The sequence below is a fragment of the Dasypus novemcinctus genome, chromosome 23 (assembly GCF_030445035.2).
Source record: "Dasypus novemcinctus isolate mDasNov1 chromosome 23, mDasNov1.1.hap2, whole genome shotgun sequence".
NCBI lineage: Eukaryota > Metazoa > Chordata > Mammalia > Cingulata > Dasypodidae > Dasypus > Dasypus novemcinctus.
In genome coordinates, this window is record NC_080695.1 from 18,208,931 (window position 1) to 18,222,235 (window position 13,305).

The window sequence follows — 13,305 nt, forward strand, 5'->3', positions numbered from 1 at the left end:
CTAAGTAGTATACAGTGCCAAACCCGACAACCAATGAAATGGACACTGCATATTAAATATATCCAGGGAAGCAGATTTGGCCCAATGGACATGGTGTCCGCCTATAACATGGGAGGTCCAAGGTTCAAACCCAGGGCCTCTTGACCCATGTGGTGAGCTGGCCCATGCGCAGTGCTGATACACGCAAGGAGTGCTGTGCCACTCAGGTGTCCCCTGCTTAGGGGAACCCCACGCACAAGGAGTATGCCCTGTAAGGAGAGCCGCCCAGCGCGATAAAAGTGCAGCCTGCCCAGGAGTGGATGCCGCACACACGGAGAGCTGACGCAGCAAGATGACGCAACAAAAAGAGACACAGATTCCGGGTGCCACTAACAAGAATACAAGCGGACACAGAATACACAGCAAACGGACACAGAAAGCAGACAACTGGGGGAGGGGGGCAGGGAAAGGGAGAGAAATAAATAAAAAAAAATAAATTGGGAAGTGGACTTGGCCCAGGGGTTAGGGCGTCCATCTACCACATGGGAGGTCCGCGGTTCAAACCCTGGGCCTCCTTGACCTGTGTGGAGCTGGCCCATGCGCAGTGCTGATGCACGCTAGGAGTGCCGTGCCACACAGGGGTGTCCCAGCGTAGGGGAGCCCCACGCGCAAGGAGTGTGCCCCGTAAGGAAAGCTGCCCAGCACGAAAGAAAGTTCAGCCTGCCCAGGAATGGCACCGCATACACAGACAGCTGACACAACAAGATGACGCAACAAAAAGACACAGATTCCTGGTGCTGCTGGTAAGGATAGAAGCAGTCACAGAAGAACATGAAGCAGACAGACACAGAGAACAGACAACTGGGGTGAGGGTGGGGGCGAGAGGGGGGAGGGGAGAGAAATAAAATAAATAAATCTTTTTAAAAAATTGTTTAAAAAAAAATACATCTGCATATCCAATAAAGTAATTTCCCTGAACTGTCTTATAGAATTTAACCTTCTCTGATAACATGCTCTATATACAGTTGAATAATTATATAGTTAAAAATTTAAGAGTATTGCTACTTAGAATGGAGAGGGTTGAATAAATAATTTTTTTTTATATCAAAGCAAATACTTTACTCTTTGTAAATAATGTTAAAAGCAAAGGAGCCTATGGGGAAGCAGAGACATATATAAATTACTGCCAACTTACCCTGGGTGGCTTCATACGTGAAATAAGATGATTAACTTTTTTGTAAACCAGTCCCTATATACTAAGACATGACATCAATATATATACACCTTGTGCTAATTTATCAAAGTCTCCCTGTAACACTAACACTCAACCTTGCTAGGTCTTTCAGTCAGGTAATTTTGAAGAGACCCTGCCCAGTTGAAACTTAAAAAGATGAAAAAACAACATGCACCAGGACAGTCTGGAAGTGAAGGGATTGGACGCCCAATCTTCCCTCAGGTGGCTACAACTGTATATAGGATCTGATTTCTAAGGACAGCCATTGAGCTTTTGAAGCAAATTATAAATATCAGTCCCTCAACCCATGAGACTCTCTTTCCTATCTGAGGATCCTGACTTCATATTTACTGTTCTCACATACAACTGCCCTCACCTGAATTTACTATGTTTATCAAAACTATGATTCAACATGAAAATACCTTAAATCTGAACTTTTTGGATATATAAAAAATTAGTAGTTTCCTTATTTAACAATTTTGTAAGTTTTGCAGTTTGGGATATAACTTTCTCTGAAATGGGAACTACATTAAACAATGAAGAGTTCTTAAAAGTAAAACATAACAATCTAATACTTAAGAAGCAATTTTTATTAGATTATATAGATAGTAACTGGAAGGAAGCTTGTGGATCATCTGTCTCAGAGTTCTCAATAAGGAGTAATTTTACCTCCTAGGGGCCAGGTGACAATGCCTGGAACATTTTTAGTTACCACTACTGGTATCTACTGGGTATAAGGCAGGGATGCTGCTAAACATCCTACAACGCACAGGATGGTCCTCAACTACAAAATATCATATGGCCAATAACGCCGGGTTAAGAGAGCCTGATCTAACCCAATCATCTTGTTATTTTTTAATATAAAAAAAAGTTTTACATTTTTTTGAAATATACAAAATAATACTCCTGTAAATTTATTTTGCAAATTGAACACATCCAGGTAACCAGGATCTAGATCAAGAAAAAGAACATTATCAATGCTCTATCTTCAAGTTTCCTTCTCAGTAATGTTCATTTAGTTAGATATTTGCAGTGTTTCTTTACTAGAATTTTAGTTAAAGACATCAGAACCTTATCTGTCTTGTTTGCTACTATACCCACAGAACATGAAAGCTTGGCACATTGGAAATGCTCCATAAATACTGAACAAATTAATTTAAAAAGTGAAGGAAGAGGATACATGACTCTGCCTTCTTGGCCCCTTACCTCATTCCCAGCCCTTGAGGTACCTACAAGGAGGGCTGGTTCCAAGGAAGTCTGAAACTACTGTAAATCCTAATACCCAAACATTCTAATATTCAAGGTCTGTATCTTTGTACACTATGCCTGGGACAAAGTTAGTAATCAAATGTTTGTTTCCCTTCTTCTATGTGTTTTACATCTTTCTAATTGCTTCCCACCCTCAACACATCTACCTAAGAAGGCAACAAAGAAATTCTGCAAATGGAAAAAGTGACATAAGAAAGGTAGTCTTTAATATTGGCCCTACTGAAGCAGGGTAAACAACTACTAGATATACTTACTGCGGGGACAGTAATCCTCATCAGGAGAGTCTATATGGTCTTTGCGGTGATGGTTGAATCGGTAGTCAATGCTATCATGTACCCAGCCTTTTTCAACAAACAATCCCGGAACTTCATCCGAGAACAGCCAATATCTAAAAATTACAGCTATGTATCAATAGGATAATGAACAGATCAGGAACACAGGATGATTTTATTACTGGGGAAGATGACTACAGGGTATCACTCCACATTCATAACCACTATTGACAAAATTGCCCCTTTGCTCAGAACTCCAGACAAATGCAAATTCTAAAGCAAAGCAAGCCAAAATTTTTGAAATTTGAGATTTAATACCTGCATTTTTAAAAAACTTCTAATACTTCTCAGTCTTTATGTTCCACACATTATGAGGTTTAAAATATATCACCATTTTTTGGGAAACGGACTTTGGCCCAGTGGTTAGGGCGTCCGTCTACCATATGGGAGGTCCGCGGTTCAAACCCCGGGCCTCCTTGACCCGTGTGGAGCTGGCCATGTGCAGCGCTGATGCGCGCAAGGAGTGCCGTGCCACGCAAGGGTGTCCCCCGCGTGGGGGAGCACCACGCGCAAGGAGTGCGCCCGTGAACGAGAGCCGCCCAGCGTGAAAAGAAAGAGCAGCCTGCCCAGGAATGGCGCCGCCCACACTTCCCGTGCCGCTGACGACAACAGAAGCGGACAAAGAAACAAGACGCAGCAAATAGACACCAAGAACAGACAACCAGGGGAGGGGGGGAAATTAAATAAATAAATAAATCTTTAAAAATAAAATAAAATAAAATAAAATATATCACCATTTTTAAAGACATATATTTGGATAACATTTCACCTATCAAACATAATCTAAGCTCTGTATCTGGGAGATCTCTGAGGGAAAGGACATGTCTTACTCCCTTTATAATCCTAGCATTCGGCACACTAAATATTCAATGAATGTGTGATGAGCAACCGTTTCCAAATACCCTGAAAGGACAGCCTGTCTATTTATTAGTACTTTAGACAGCTTTGTAACTTATAACAATACAACAGCCATACAATATGATGAAAGTTAAAGTTTAATAACATACCTATTATGGTTTCGATCTGTACCAATAGGAGTCCTACGCATGACTAGTTTTGCTTTAGCTATTCCTTCCTGGAAAGCCTTCTCAGCAGCTGCTTTGTGTTTCCGCATTCGTTCTTCTTCAGCTTCGCGTTCTAATTTCACTATTAAAAATAAACAGAATCAATTAAGCAAATTCCACTCTTACAAATTAAATAAGATATGGAATAAAAAGTGGCTGGTATAAAGTAGATACATATCCACCAAACTTTAGTTTCTTTCTCCTTTTTTTTTTATACTTTTTTCAAATTTTTTTATTACATTCAGAAAATATGAGGTCCCCATATACCCTCCACACCCCTCACCACACTCCTTCCCCCATTCTCCTTATTCTTATGTGTTGTAAGAAATGACATGTAGGGAAACGGACTTTGGCCCAGTGGTTAGGGCGTCCGTCTACCACATGGGAGGTCCCCGGTTCAAGCCCCGGGCCTCCTTGACCCGTGTGGAGCTGGCCCATGCGCAGTGCTGATGCGCGCAAGGAGTGCCCTGCTACACAGGGGTGTCCCCTGCGTAGGGGAGCCCCACGCGCAAGGAGTGCACCCATAAGGAGAGCCGCCCAGCGCGAAGGAGGGAGCAGCCTGCCCAGGAATGGCGCCGCCCACACTTCCCGTGCCGCTGACGACAACAGAAGCGGACAAAGAAACAAGAGCAGCAAAAAGACACAGAAAACAGACAACCGGGGCAGGGGAGGGGAATTAAATAAATAAAAAATAAATCTTTAAAAAAAAAAAAAGAAATGACATGTAAGAAAGCAATTTATATCTGGTCCTTCTATGCTCCTTGAGTACTGGTGAAGTGTTCAGCCATCAATTCAATGTAAAATCTTCTCTTTCCCAAAATTAACTTCCTATTAATATATTTTAAACAATTTTGAAAAAACAATTATAATAGCTCTTAAATAAACAGTATTAACTGAAACTATTTTCTAAAAGGCACAATCACAGAATCCTCAAAAAGGATGACTTATAAAGTATCTTCAACAACCACAATGGAATGAAGCTAGAAATCAAACTGAAGGAAAGCTGGAAAATTCACAGATATGTAGAAACTAAACAACACACTCTTAATCAATGGGTCAAAGAAGAAATCACAAGAAAAATTAGAAAATATTTAAAGACAAATAAACAAAAAGTGCAATATACCAAAACCGGTGGGATGCAGTGAAAGGAGAGCTCAGAGAAAATTCAAAGGTAAACACTTACTTTAAAAGAGAAGAAAATTCTCAAAATCAAAACCTAACTGTATACTTTAAGGAACTAAAAAAAGAACAAACCCAAAGTTAGCAGAAGGAAGGAATCAATAGGGAAAAATCAACAAAATCAAAAGTTGGTTCTTTGAAAAGATCTATTAAACTGATAAAACTTTTACCTCGACTGACTGACTAATAAAGAAAAGCAGGGAAGTGGATTTGGCCCAATGGATAGGGTGTCTGCCTACCACATGGGAGGTCCAAGGTTCAAACCCAGGGCCTCCTGACCCGTGGAAGAGCTGGCCCACGCACAGTGCTGATGCGCTCAAGGAGTGCACTGCCACGTAGGGGTGTCCCCCACGTAGGGGAGCCCCATGCTCAAGGAGTGCGCCCCATAAGGAGAGCTGCCCAGCATGAAAAAAGTGCAGCCTGCCCAGGAATGGCGCCGCACACACACAGAGAGCTGACACAGCAAGATGACGCAACAAAAAGAGACAGATTCCCACAGAAAAACACACAGCGAATGGACACAGAGAGCAGACAACTGGGGGTGGGGGATGGGGAGAAAAATAAATAAGTAAATACTACAAACTGTTGACCAACAAATTGTATAAACTAAATAAATGGATAAATTGAGAGACACACCTACTACCAAACTGACTCAAGAACAGAAAATCTCAATAGACTTATAACAAGTAAGGAGGTTGAACCAGCAATACGAACCTTAAGAATTTCATCAAACATTCAAGATTCCTTCTCAAACTCTTCCAAAAAACTAAAGAGGAGGGAACACTCCAACCTCATTCAATGAAGCTGGTATTACCCTATCATCAAAGCCAGATAAAGATACTACAGTTCATTTCTTATTAATACAGATGCCAAAATTTTTAACAAAATACTAGCAAAATGAATTCAGCAGTATATTAAAAGAATTACACACCACAAGAAAGTGAGATTTACACGGAATGCAAGGAAGATTTCAACATATGAAAACTAACCCGTGTAAACAGCACATTAACAGAATGAAGGAAAAAAACCATGATTATCAATTGATGCTGAGCATTTGACAAAACCCAACACTACCCTTTCCTGATTAAAAAAACACTAAATAAACTAAGACTAAAAAGGAATTTCCTCAACATGATAAAGACCATTTACGGAAAACAGCTAACATCATACTCAACAGTGAAAGACTGAAAGCTTTTGTCCTACAATCAGGAACAAATAGAGGATGCCCATTTTTGCCACTACTATTCAACATAGTACTAGAGCAAGAAAAGGAAAGAAAATGAATCCAGAGGAAGTCTTGCAAAGGAAGAAATAAAACTATGTCTACTCACTGATGATACACTCTCTAGTGTAGAAAACCCTCAAGAACATACACACACAAACCATTAGAGTTAATAAACAAATTCAGAAAAGCTGCAGTGTACGAAAGTTGCAGGATACATAATCAACACACAAAATTCAGTCATATTTCCATACACCGGCAATGAACAATCCAAAAAGGAAATTAAGAATATACAATGGGGAAGTGGATGTGGCTCAAGTGATTGGGCTTCCATCTATCATATGGGAGGACATAGGTTCGATCTCGGGGGCCTCCTGGTAAAGGCGTGCTCCCACAGTGCAGCAGTTTAATATTATTGATGAATTCCAAAAAAAAATACTAGATTATGTTTGTAAACTGGTCTTTTCCTCAGGGCATATGAGATTATACTGGATTCAGAGGTTTACTTGATTAAGTAATTGTGTCAGTAAGGCATTGACTCCCCACCCCTTGGTGGGTGGGGACAGAAAAGGCATGGTTAAGGACAGAACTGAGGGTTTTTGAGGTTGGAGTTCTGATGCTGGAGTTTGATGCTGAAGCCTTAAGCTGGAGCCCCAGGAAGAGAGGAACCCTAAGCCTGGAAAGAAGCAAGCTCTGGGAAGAGGAACACAAGAAGCCTGAATCCTGGAAGACGTCAGCAGCCATCTTGCTCCAACAGTGAAAAGAGACTTTGGTGAGGGAAGTAACTTATGCTTTATGGCCTAGTATCTGTAAGCTCCTACCCCAAATAAATATCCTTTATGAAAACCAACCACTTTCTGGTATTTTGCATCAGCACCCCTTTGGCTGACTAATACACATGGTGAGCCAGTACCCGCACAGCGACCCACCCAGATAGCCAGTGCCTGTGCAGCCAGCCAGACCCGCGTGGCAAGTCACACAGCAAGATGACACAACAAAAAGAAAAAGGGGAGAGGCAAGGTGAGACGCAACAGAAATCAGGAAGTGAGGTGGTACAAATAACAAGGAACCTCTCTCCACATTGGAGGTCCCCAGGATCGAATCCTGGTGAATACTAGAGAAGAAAACAAGAGAAGACAAAAATAAAAGAGAGAGAGAGAGAGAGAGAGACAGAGTATCACACAGCAAATGGAAAGACAGAAAAAACAGCTGGGGGGAAAGGGGGAGGAGAAAAAAAGAATATACAATAGCACCAGAAAGAACAAAATAATTAGGAATAAATTTAACCAAAAGTAAAAAAAATTTCAACCAAGACCACAGAAGATTTGTACAATGAAGTCTACAAAGCACTGCTAAAAGAAATTTAAGACTTGAATGGAAAGACATCCCATACTGATGAATTAGAATACTTAATACTGTAAAGATGACAATATTATCCAACCCAAAGCAATCTAGAGATTCAAAGTAACCCCTACCAAAATTTCAACTGCCTATAATACAGAAAAAGAAAAACTAATCCTAAGGTGCACACGGAATTTCAAGGAACCTTGAATAGCCAAAACAATCTTAAAAATAACAAAGTTGGAGGACTCAGACCCTCCCCGTGTTCAAAACTTACTGCAAAGCTACAGTAAAAATAAATGCTTAATTTTGACACTTTAAAAAAAGTTTAATAGTGATACTTAAAAAAAACCCATAGTAATCAAAATAGTGTGATACTGGCATAAAGATAGACATATAAGTCAGCAGAATAGAATACAGCTCAAAATAAACCCTCACATAGTCAACTGATTTTCGACAAGGGTGCCAAAACCACTCAGTGAGGAAATGACAATCTTTTCAATGAACAGTGCTAGGACAACTGAATATCCTCATGCAAAACAATGAAGTTGAACCCTCATCTCATACCATATTTAAAAACTAACTGAAAATTGGTCAAAGACCTAAATTTAAGAGTTAAAACTAGAAAACTCCTAGAAGACACAGGGGAGAATCTTCATAACCTTGAATTTGCCGTAATTTTAAAAATATGATACCAAAAGAACAGGCAACTAATTAAAAAAATAATTTGGACTGCACACAAATTAAAAACTTTTGTGCACTAAAGGGCACTATCAGGAAGTGGACTTGGCCCAATGGATAGGGTGTCCGCCTACCACATGGGAGGTCCACAGTTCAAACCCCAAGGCCTCCTTGACCCATGTGGAGCTGGCCCATGCACAGTGCTGATGCACTCAAGGAGTGCCATGCCACGCAGGGGTGTCCCCCCGCATAGGGGAGGTCCCACGTGCAAGGAATGCACCCCTTATGGAGAGCCAACCAGCACGAAAGAAAAGTGCAGCCTGCCCAGGAATGGTGCTGCACACATGGAGAGCTGACACAACAAGATGATGCAACAAAAAGAAACACAGATTCCCGGTGCTGCTGATAAGGATAGAAGCAGTCACAGAAGAACACACAGTGAATGGACACAGAGAGCAGACCACTTGGGGTGGGGGGAAGGGGAGAGAAATAAATAAATAATAAATCTTAAAAAAAAAAAAAAAGCACTATCAAAGTGAAAACACAGTCCACAGAATGGGAGAGAAATCTTTGCAAATCATCTATCTGATAAGGAATTCATATCCAGAAAAAAATTCCTAAAAAACACATACAAAAAACCCCACCAAATCAACCAACTCAATTAAAAAATGGACAAAGGACTTAGATATTTCTCTAAAGATATGCAAATGGCCAATAAGCACATGAAAATATGTACAACAGCATTAGTCATTAGGGAAATGTAAAACAAAACCACAAGATACCATTTCATGCCCACTAGAATGGCTATGATAAAAAACAATGGAATATAACAAGTGTTTGGCAATGTTGTGAAGAAACTGGAGCCCTTGTTCATTGCTGGCGAGAATGTAAAATGGTGCAGCCACTGTGGGAAAATGTTTGGCAGCTCCTCAAAAAGCCAAACATAGACTGATCATATGACCCAGCAATTCTACTCCTAGGTATATACCCAAAAGAACGAAAGACTGGTACTCAGATAGATGCATGCCAATTTTCACTGCAGCATTATTCATAATAACCAAAAGGTAGGAAAATCTGTGTCCATCAGCAGATGAATTAATAAAATGTTCTGAAACATGCTATAACGTGGATCAACCTTGAAAATATGCCAAGTGAACAAGCCAGAACAAAAAGACAAATACTGTAGGATTTCACTTACATGAATATCTAAAGTAAACAAATTCATTGTGACAGAAAGTAGAACACAGGTTACCAGGGGATGGAGGGAGGAAGGAATGGGGTGTTACTGTTTAATAGGGACAGAGTTTCTTCCTGTTTGAGATGAAAGAAAGTTCTGGACACAGTGGTGATGATTATTCAACCTTGTAAACGCACTTAATGCAACTGAATTGTATACTTAAAAATGGTCAATTCTGTGTTAAGTGTATTTTATTATAATATTTTAAAAGTCATAAGGAAAAGGTCAATATCTGAGTAGGCAACTGTGCTAGGGATTTCAAATACCTTGTCAATCAAGTGTTAAAACAATCTTACTAAGCATATGTGGAAACTATACTTGGCACGGATAAGTTAACCAACCCAAAAGTATACAGCTAAGTCAGAGCTAGCTAGGATTCAAAAGCAGGCCAGCAAATGTGTTGTTTCCACTATGTTCATGGATTTGGTCCTTTACTAAATCCAGAAAAGATTCCAACATCAACAATGGTCTAAGTCAAAATATCATTAACTGCAAAATTCCAGGCTAAACACTCCTGCTAAAACATCAATAATAGGTGCTCAATATTACATATAGAAGTAACTAAACAGCTACGACAAAACGAGAGTCCCTACCATTACCTTAGTAATTTCCTTCCTTTTACTATCTCCTAAAGGGCTTTATCCTTTTTTCTCTTGACATAAGAGTTTACCTTTCATTTCTCTCTCCTGGATTTCCCGTTCCTTTTTAGCCTGAATGGCAAGCAGCCTTCTGCTCTTCACAGCACTAATCATGTCTTCAGCTTCCATATCAACTTGGGGCTCAAATTTCACAATTTCTTTTTTCCTATCAGTTTTGCTTATTAACCCATTCTCCTCTTTTCCATTTTCTTTATTTCTGGCTTCCATTTCTTTCCGTTTCTGTTTCTCTGCTCTCTTTTTATCATTTTCTTCCTTCAACACAGCAAGCCGTTCCTTCCACAACTCTGCAGACATCTGCTGTCTGGTTTCCATGTGATCTTGCACTGAGTATGTCATGAGAATCCGGTGGCAGAGTGCTGTCAAGATATGTAGCTTCTCCTCTGATGTCAGCTCAAAAAATTCAGAGGTCTCTAGCTTCTCTAGAAACTCATCTTGTACTTCATTGTCCTCAAATGGTGCTGAGTCTTTGTTCTCATCTGTATCAGAGCCCTCACTTTCTTCCTGAACGTCAGATCTGCGCAAACAGAGCCGCACTAGCTCTGAAACAGAATGTAGAGTCAGAGGGATTTCTGACAGCTTCATTCCTAATTCACCATAGTCTTCTGCTATTTCATCTTGTAATAAGGTTTGTAAGAGGATGACCAACACTCTATTCAGGTATAAAAAGCCACCCTTATCTGCACTCAAGGCTTCCATAAGGGACACAGCAGTAATAGGATACTGAGCATCTGGTAAGAGTAGCCCAGAATAACAGCTCAAGAATTCCACCACCATGGCCACATCCCCAAAGAGTGTGTTGGGCAGCCCTTCAGGAGTATCCACCAATCTAAATGCTGGAAGATTTTTGCCAGTCAACTCTTGGTCCTCATACCGCTTCTGCTTTTCTAGTTTCTCAAGCATTTCTTTTTCTCTCCGTTCCTTGGCTTTCTCCTTCAATTTTTCTTTCAGCTCCTCTCGTTTCTTTTTCAAATATTCTTTGCGTTGCTCTTCAGACATAGAGGCCCACCTCTTTTTGTGCTCTAGAAGTTCATAGCGTTTTTGAACAATACCTCGCAATTCTTCTGGGAGACGAGCTCTATCTTCATTAGAGAGAAGACGAGCTGTTTTGGAAATAACACAAGACAGGGCACTCTTCTTGTCCTCCCTATCTTTATTTTCTTTGTAGTAGGCAATGAGGTGTAGAGCGGCAGGAGGCAGATGTTTATGAGGTTTGCTAGAAGACCTAGGTGTGCCCCCAGAATTCCGTGGGGCTCTTGTCATTTTCTGAGTGCCTTTGGCCATATCCAACAAAGTCATCTGCTTCATTTTGGTTTTGGGGGTCTTCAAGCCCTTTTTGGGAGACTTAGAATTCCCTGTGGATTTCTGTCCATTCATGATGCCTTTGCTTCTCCCCTTTGCCTTCAAAGGTTTATCACTGTGCTTTCCTGGTTTCTTGGCAGGTGCGCCTTTTTTAGGAATGTGAAAGTTACCATGTAGCTTGTTGGGTGACATCATTTTCATCACCTCTTCCAGATGTTCTTCTGGAGATTTGGAATTCTTTGAGTTCTTCACTTTGAGTGGGGAGCCATTCAAGGATTTCTTCAAGTGAACATGGCACCATAATTTAGGATTTAGTGGTGAGCTCAGAGAAGAGTTGTCTGTCTTGGATTTCTTTGCAGGCTTCCTGTCTGGGGATCCAGTATTCTTCCTCTTAGTAGAAGGGTTGAGAGTCATGTACTAGAATTTAAGAAAAGGAAAAAAATTAATTTAAATAGACGAATTTAAAGAAGCAATATTTAATTAAGCATCCTAAAGGCCCTCTTCCCCAGCTATTCAGGTAGAGCTACATATTAATTTCTCTTCAAAGACACTGCGACCCTGAAAAAACAAAGACATAAATGTTAGCTAATGTTTTAGCTATATCAATATAAAATTCTCTTGATATCTGGACTGAAAAATCTGATATTAAACATTTTTGCTACCCAACTAGTTTTATGTTCATACACAAATTAGTAGTTCTTAAAATACTTCAACGAAATCTATAATCTCTTTCCCCACAAATAACACACAAAAAGTATGCATACAATTTCAGAAAGTCCATCACAGTAGACCCCAGATTAAGGATACCTGATCTAGATAATGGCAGTAGCTGAGGAGTTTTAAAAAATATTGTTCTTGAGACAGGTATGGATTTTGTTTGTCAAAACTTAGTTCCATTGGGGGGATATTCTATGCTTTTAAATAGAATATATACTAATTTAAACATTTTCATCTAAATTCAGAGGCATATTTTATTAAAAGAATTGCTGAGTATGATAAAAACAAAACAATGCTAACAGATAAGGAGACTTCATGACCCTGGATTCCTGATTCCTCAAATTCCAATCCCCCCTCCCATGAATACAATAATAACTATATAATAATCCCAATTTTATATATTCTCTTTGACCATTTCCTCCTATTTTTCAGATTTACTCCCTTTTAGTGCCTCAATTCTACAAATCTCATGAGGACCTAAAATCAATTTATTCTATCATAATTTCACCACCCTCACTTCCCCGTCCTTCCTTATCTACATCAAATCATTATAATCAATCTCTTACATAAATCTACAGTTCACTTGTCTCTCTTGCTTATTATAACCCTGCTCAACTCAAATTCTCAACTTACTCCTGATTTTTAACTTCAGCATGGCTAGAATAAAATATGTATGACCTCACTTTAAATTCCTGTCTAGGTACCTCAGATGAGTTGTAAATGCTGCCCCGTAACCATAGTATACTCCCTTAGTCTATACACTTTCCCACTCAGACTATTTCACATATTCTCCTCTCAAACTTCCCACATCTCATCCGTATATCACACAGAATTAGTTAATAGGTTAGAACCTAGTACATGTGTCATGAAACCACTGTTTCTTTATTTGAATGTGTATTAAAAGAAGAAAAGCTGTGATTCTGATGCTTTAAAGAATATAATTATGAAGAAAAAGGCCTGGTAGCTAAAACCCAAACTAAATGAAAATAACCAAATAATGCAAAAGTACAGCCAGGGAGCAGATGTGGCTCACACGGTTGAGCACCTGCTTCCCACATGGAAGGTCCTAGGTTCAATCCCCAGGGCCTCCTA

General features: G+C 39.8%; 1 protein-coding gene across 3 annotated transcripts in view; it reads right to left on the reverse strand.

The window, feature by feature from the left end:
- The window catches only part of BAZ1B (bromodomain adjacent to zinc finger domain 1B), a 77,617-nt gene that overhangs the window by 26,745 nt on the left and 37,567 nt on the right, over window positions 1-13,305 (reverse strand). For all 3 annotated transcript variants that reach the window (XM_058285923.2, XM_058285924.2, XM_071211177.1), the window contains 3 exons: window positions 10,209-11,913; window positions 3,822-3,960; window positions 2,737-2,870 (listed from right to left, as the gene is read on the reverse strand). In XM_058285923.2, the coding sequence (XP_058141906.1) occupies window positions 2,737-2,870; window positions 3,822-3,960; window positions 10,209-11,913 (1,978 nt within the window). The remainder of the gene's footprint in view (window positions 1-2,736; window positions 2,871-3,821; window positions 3,961-10,208; window positions 11,914-13,305) is intronic.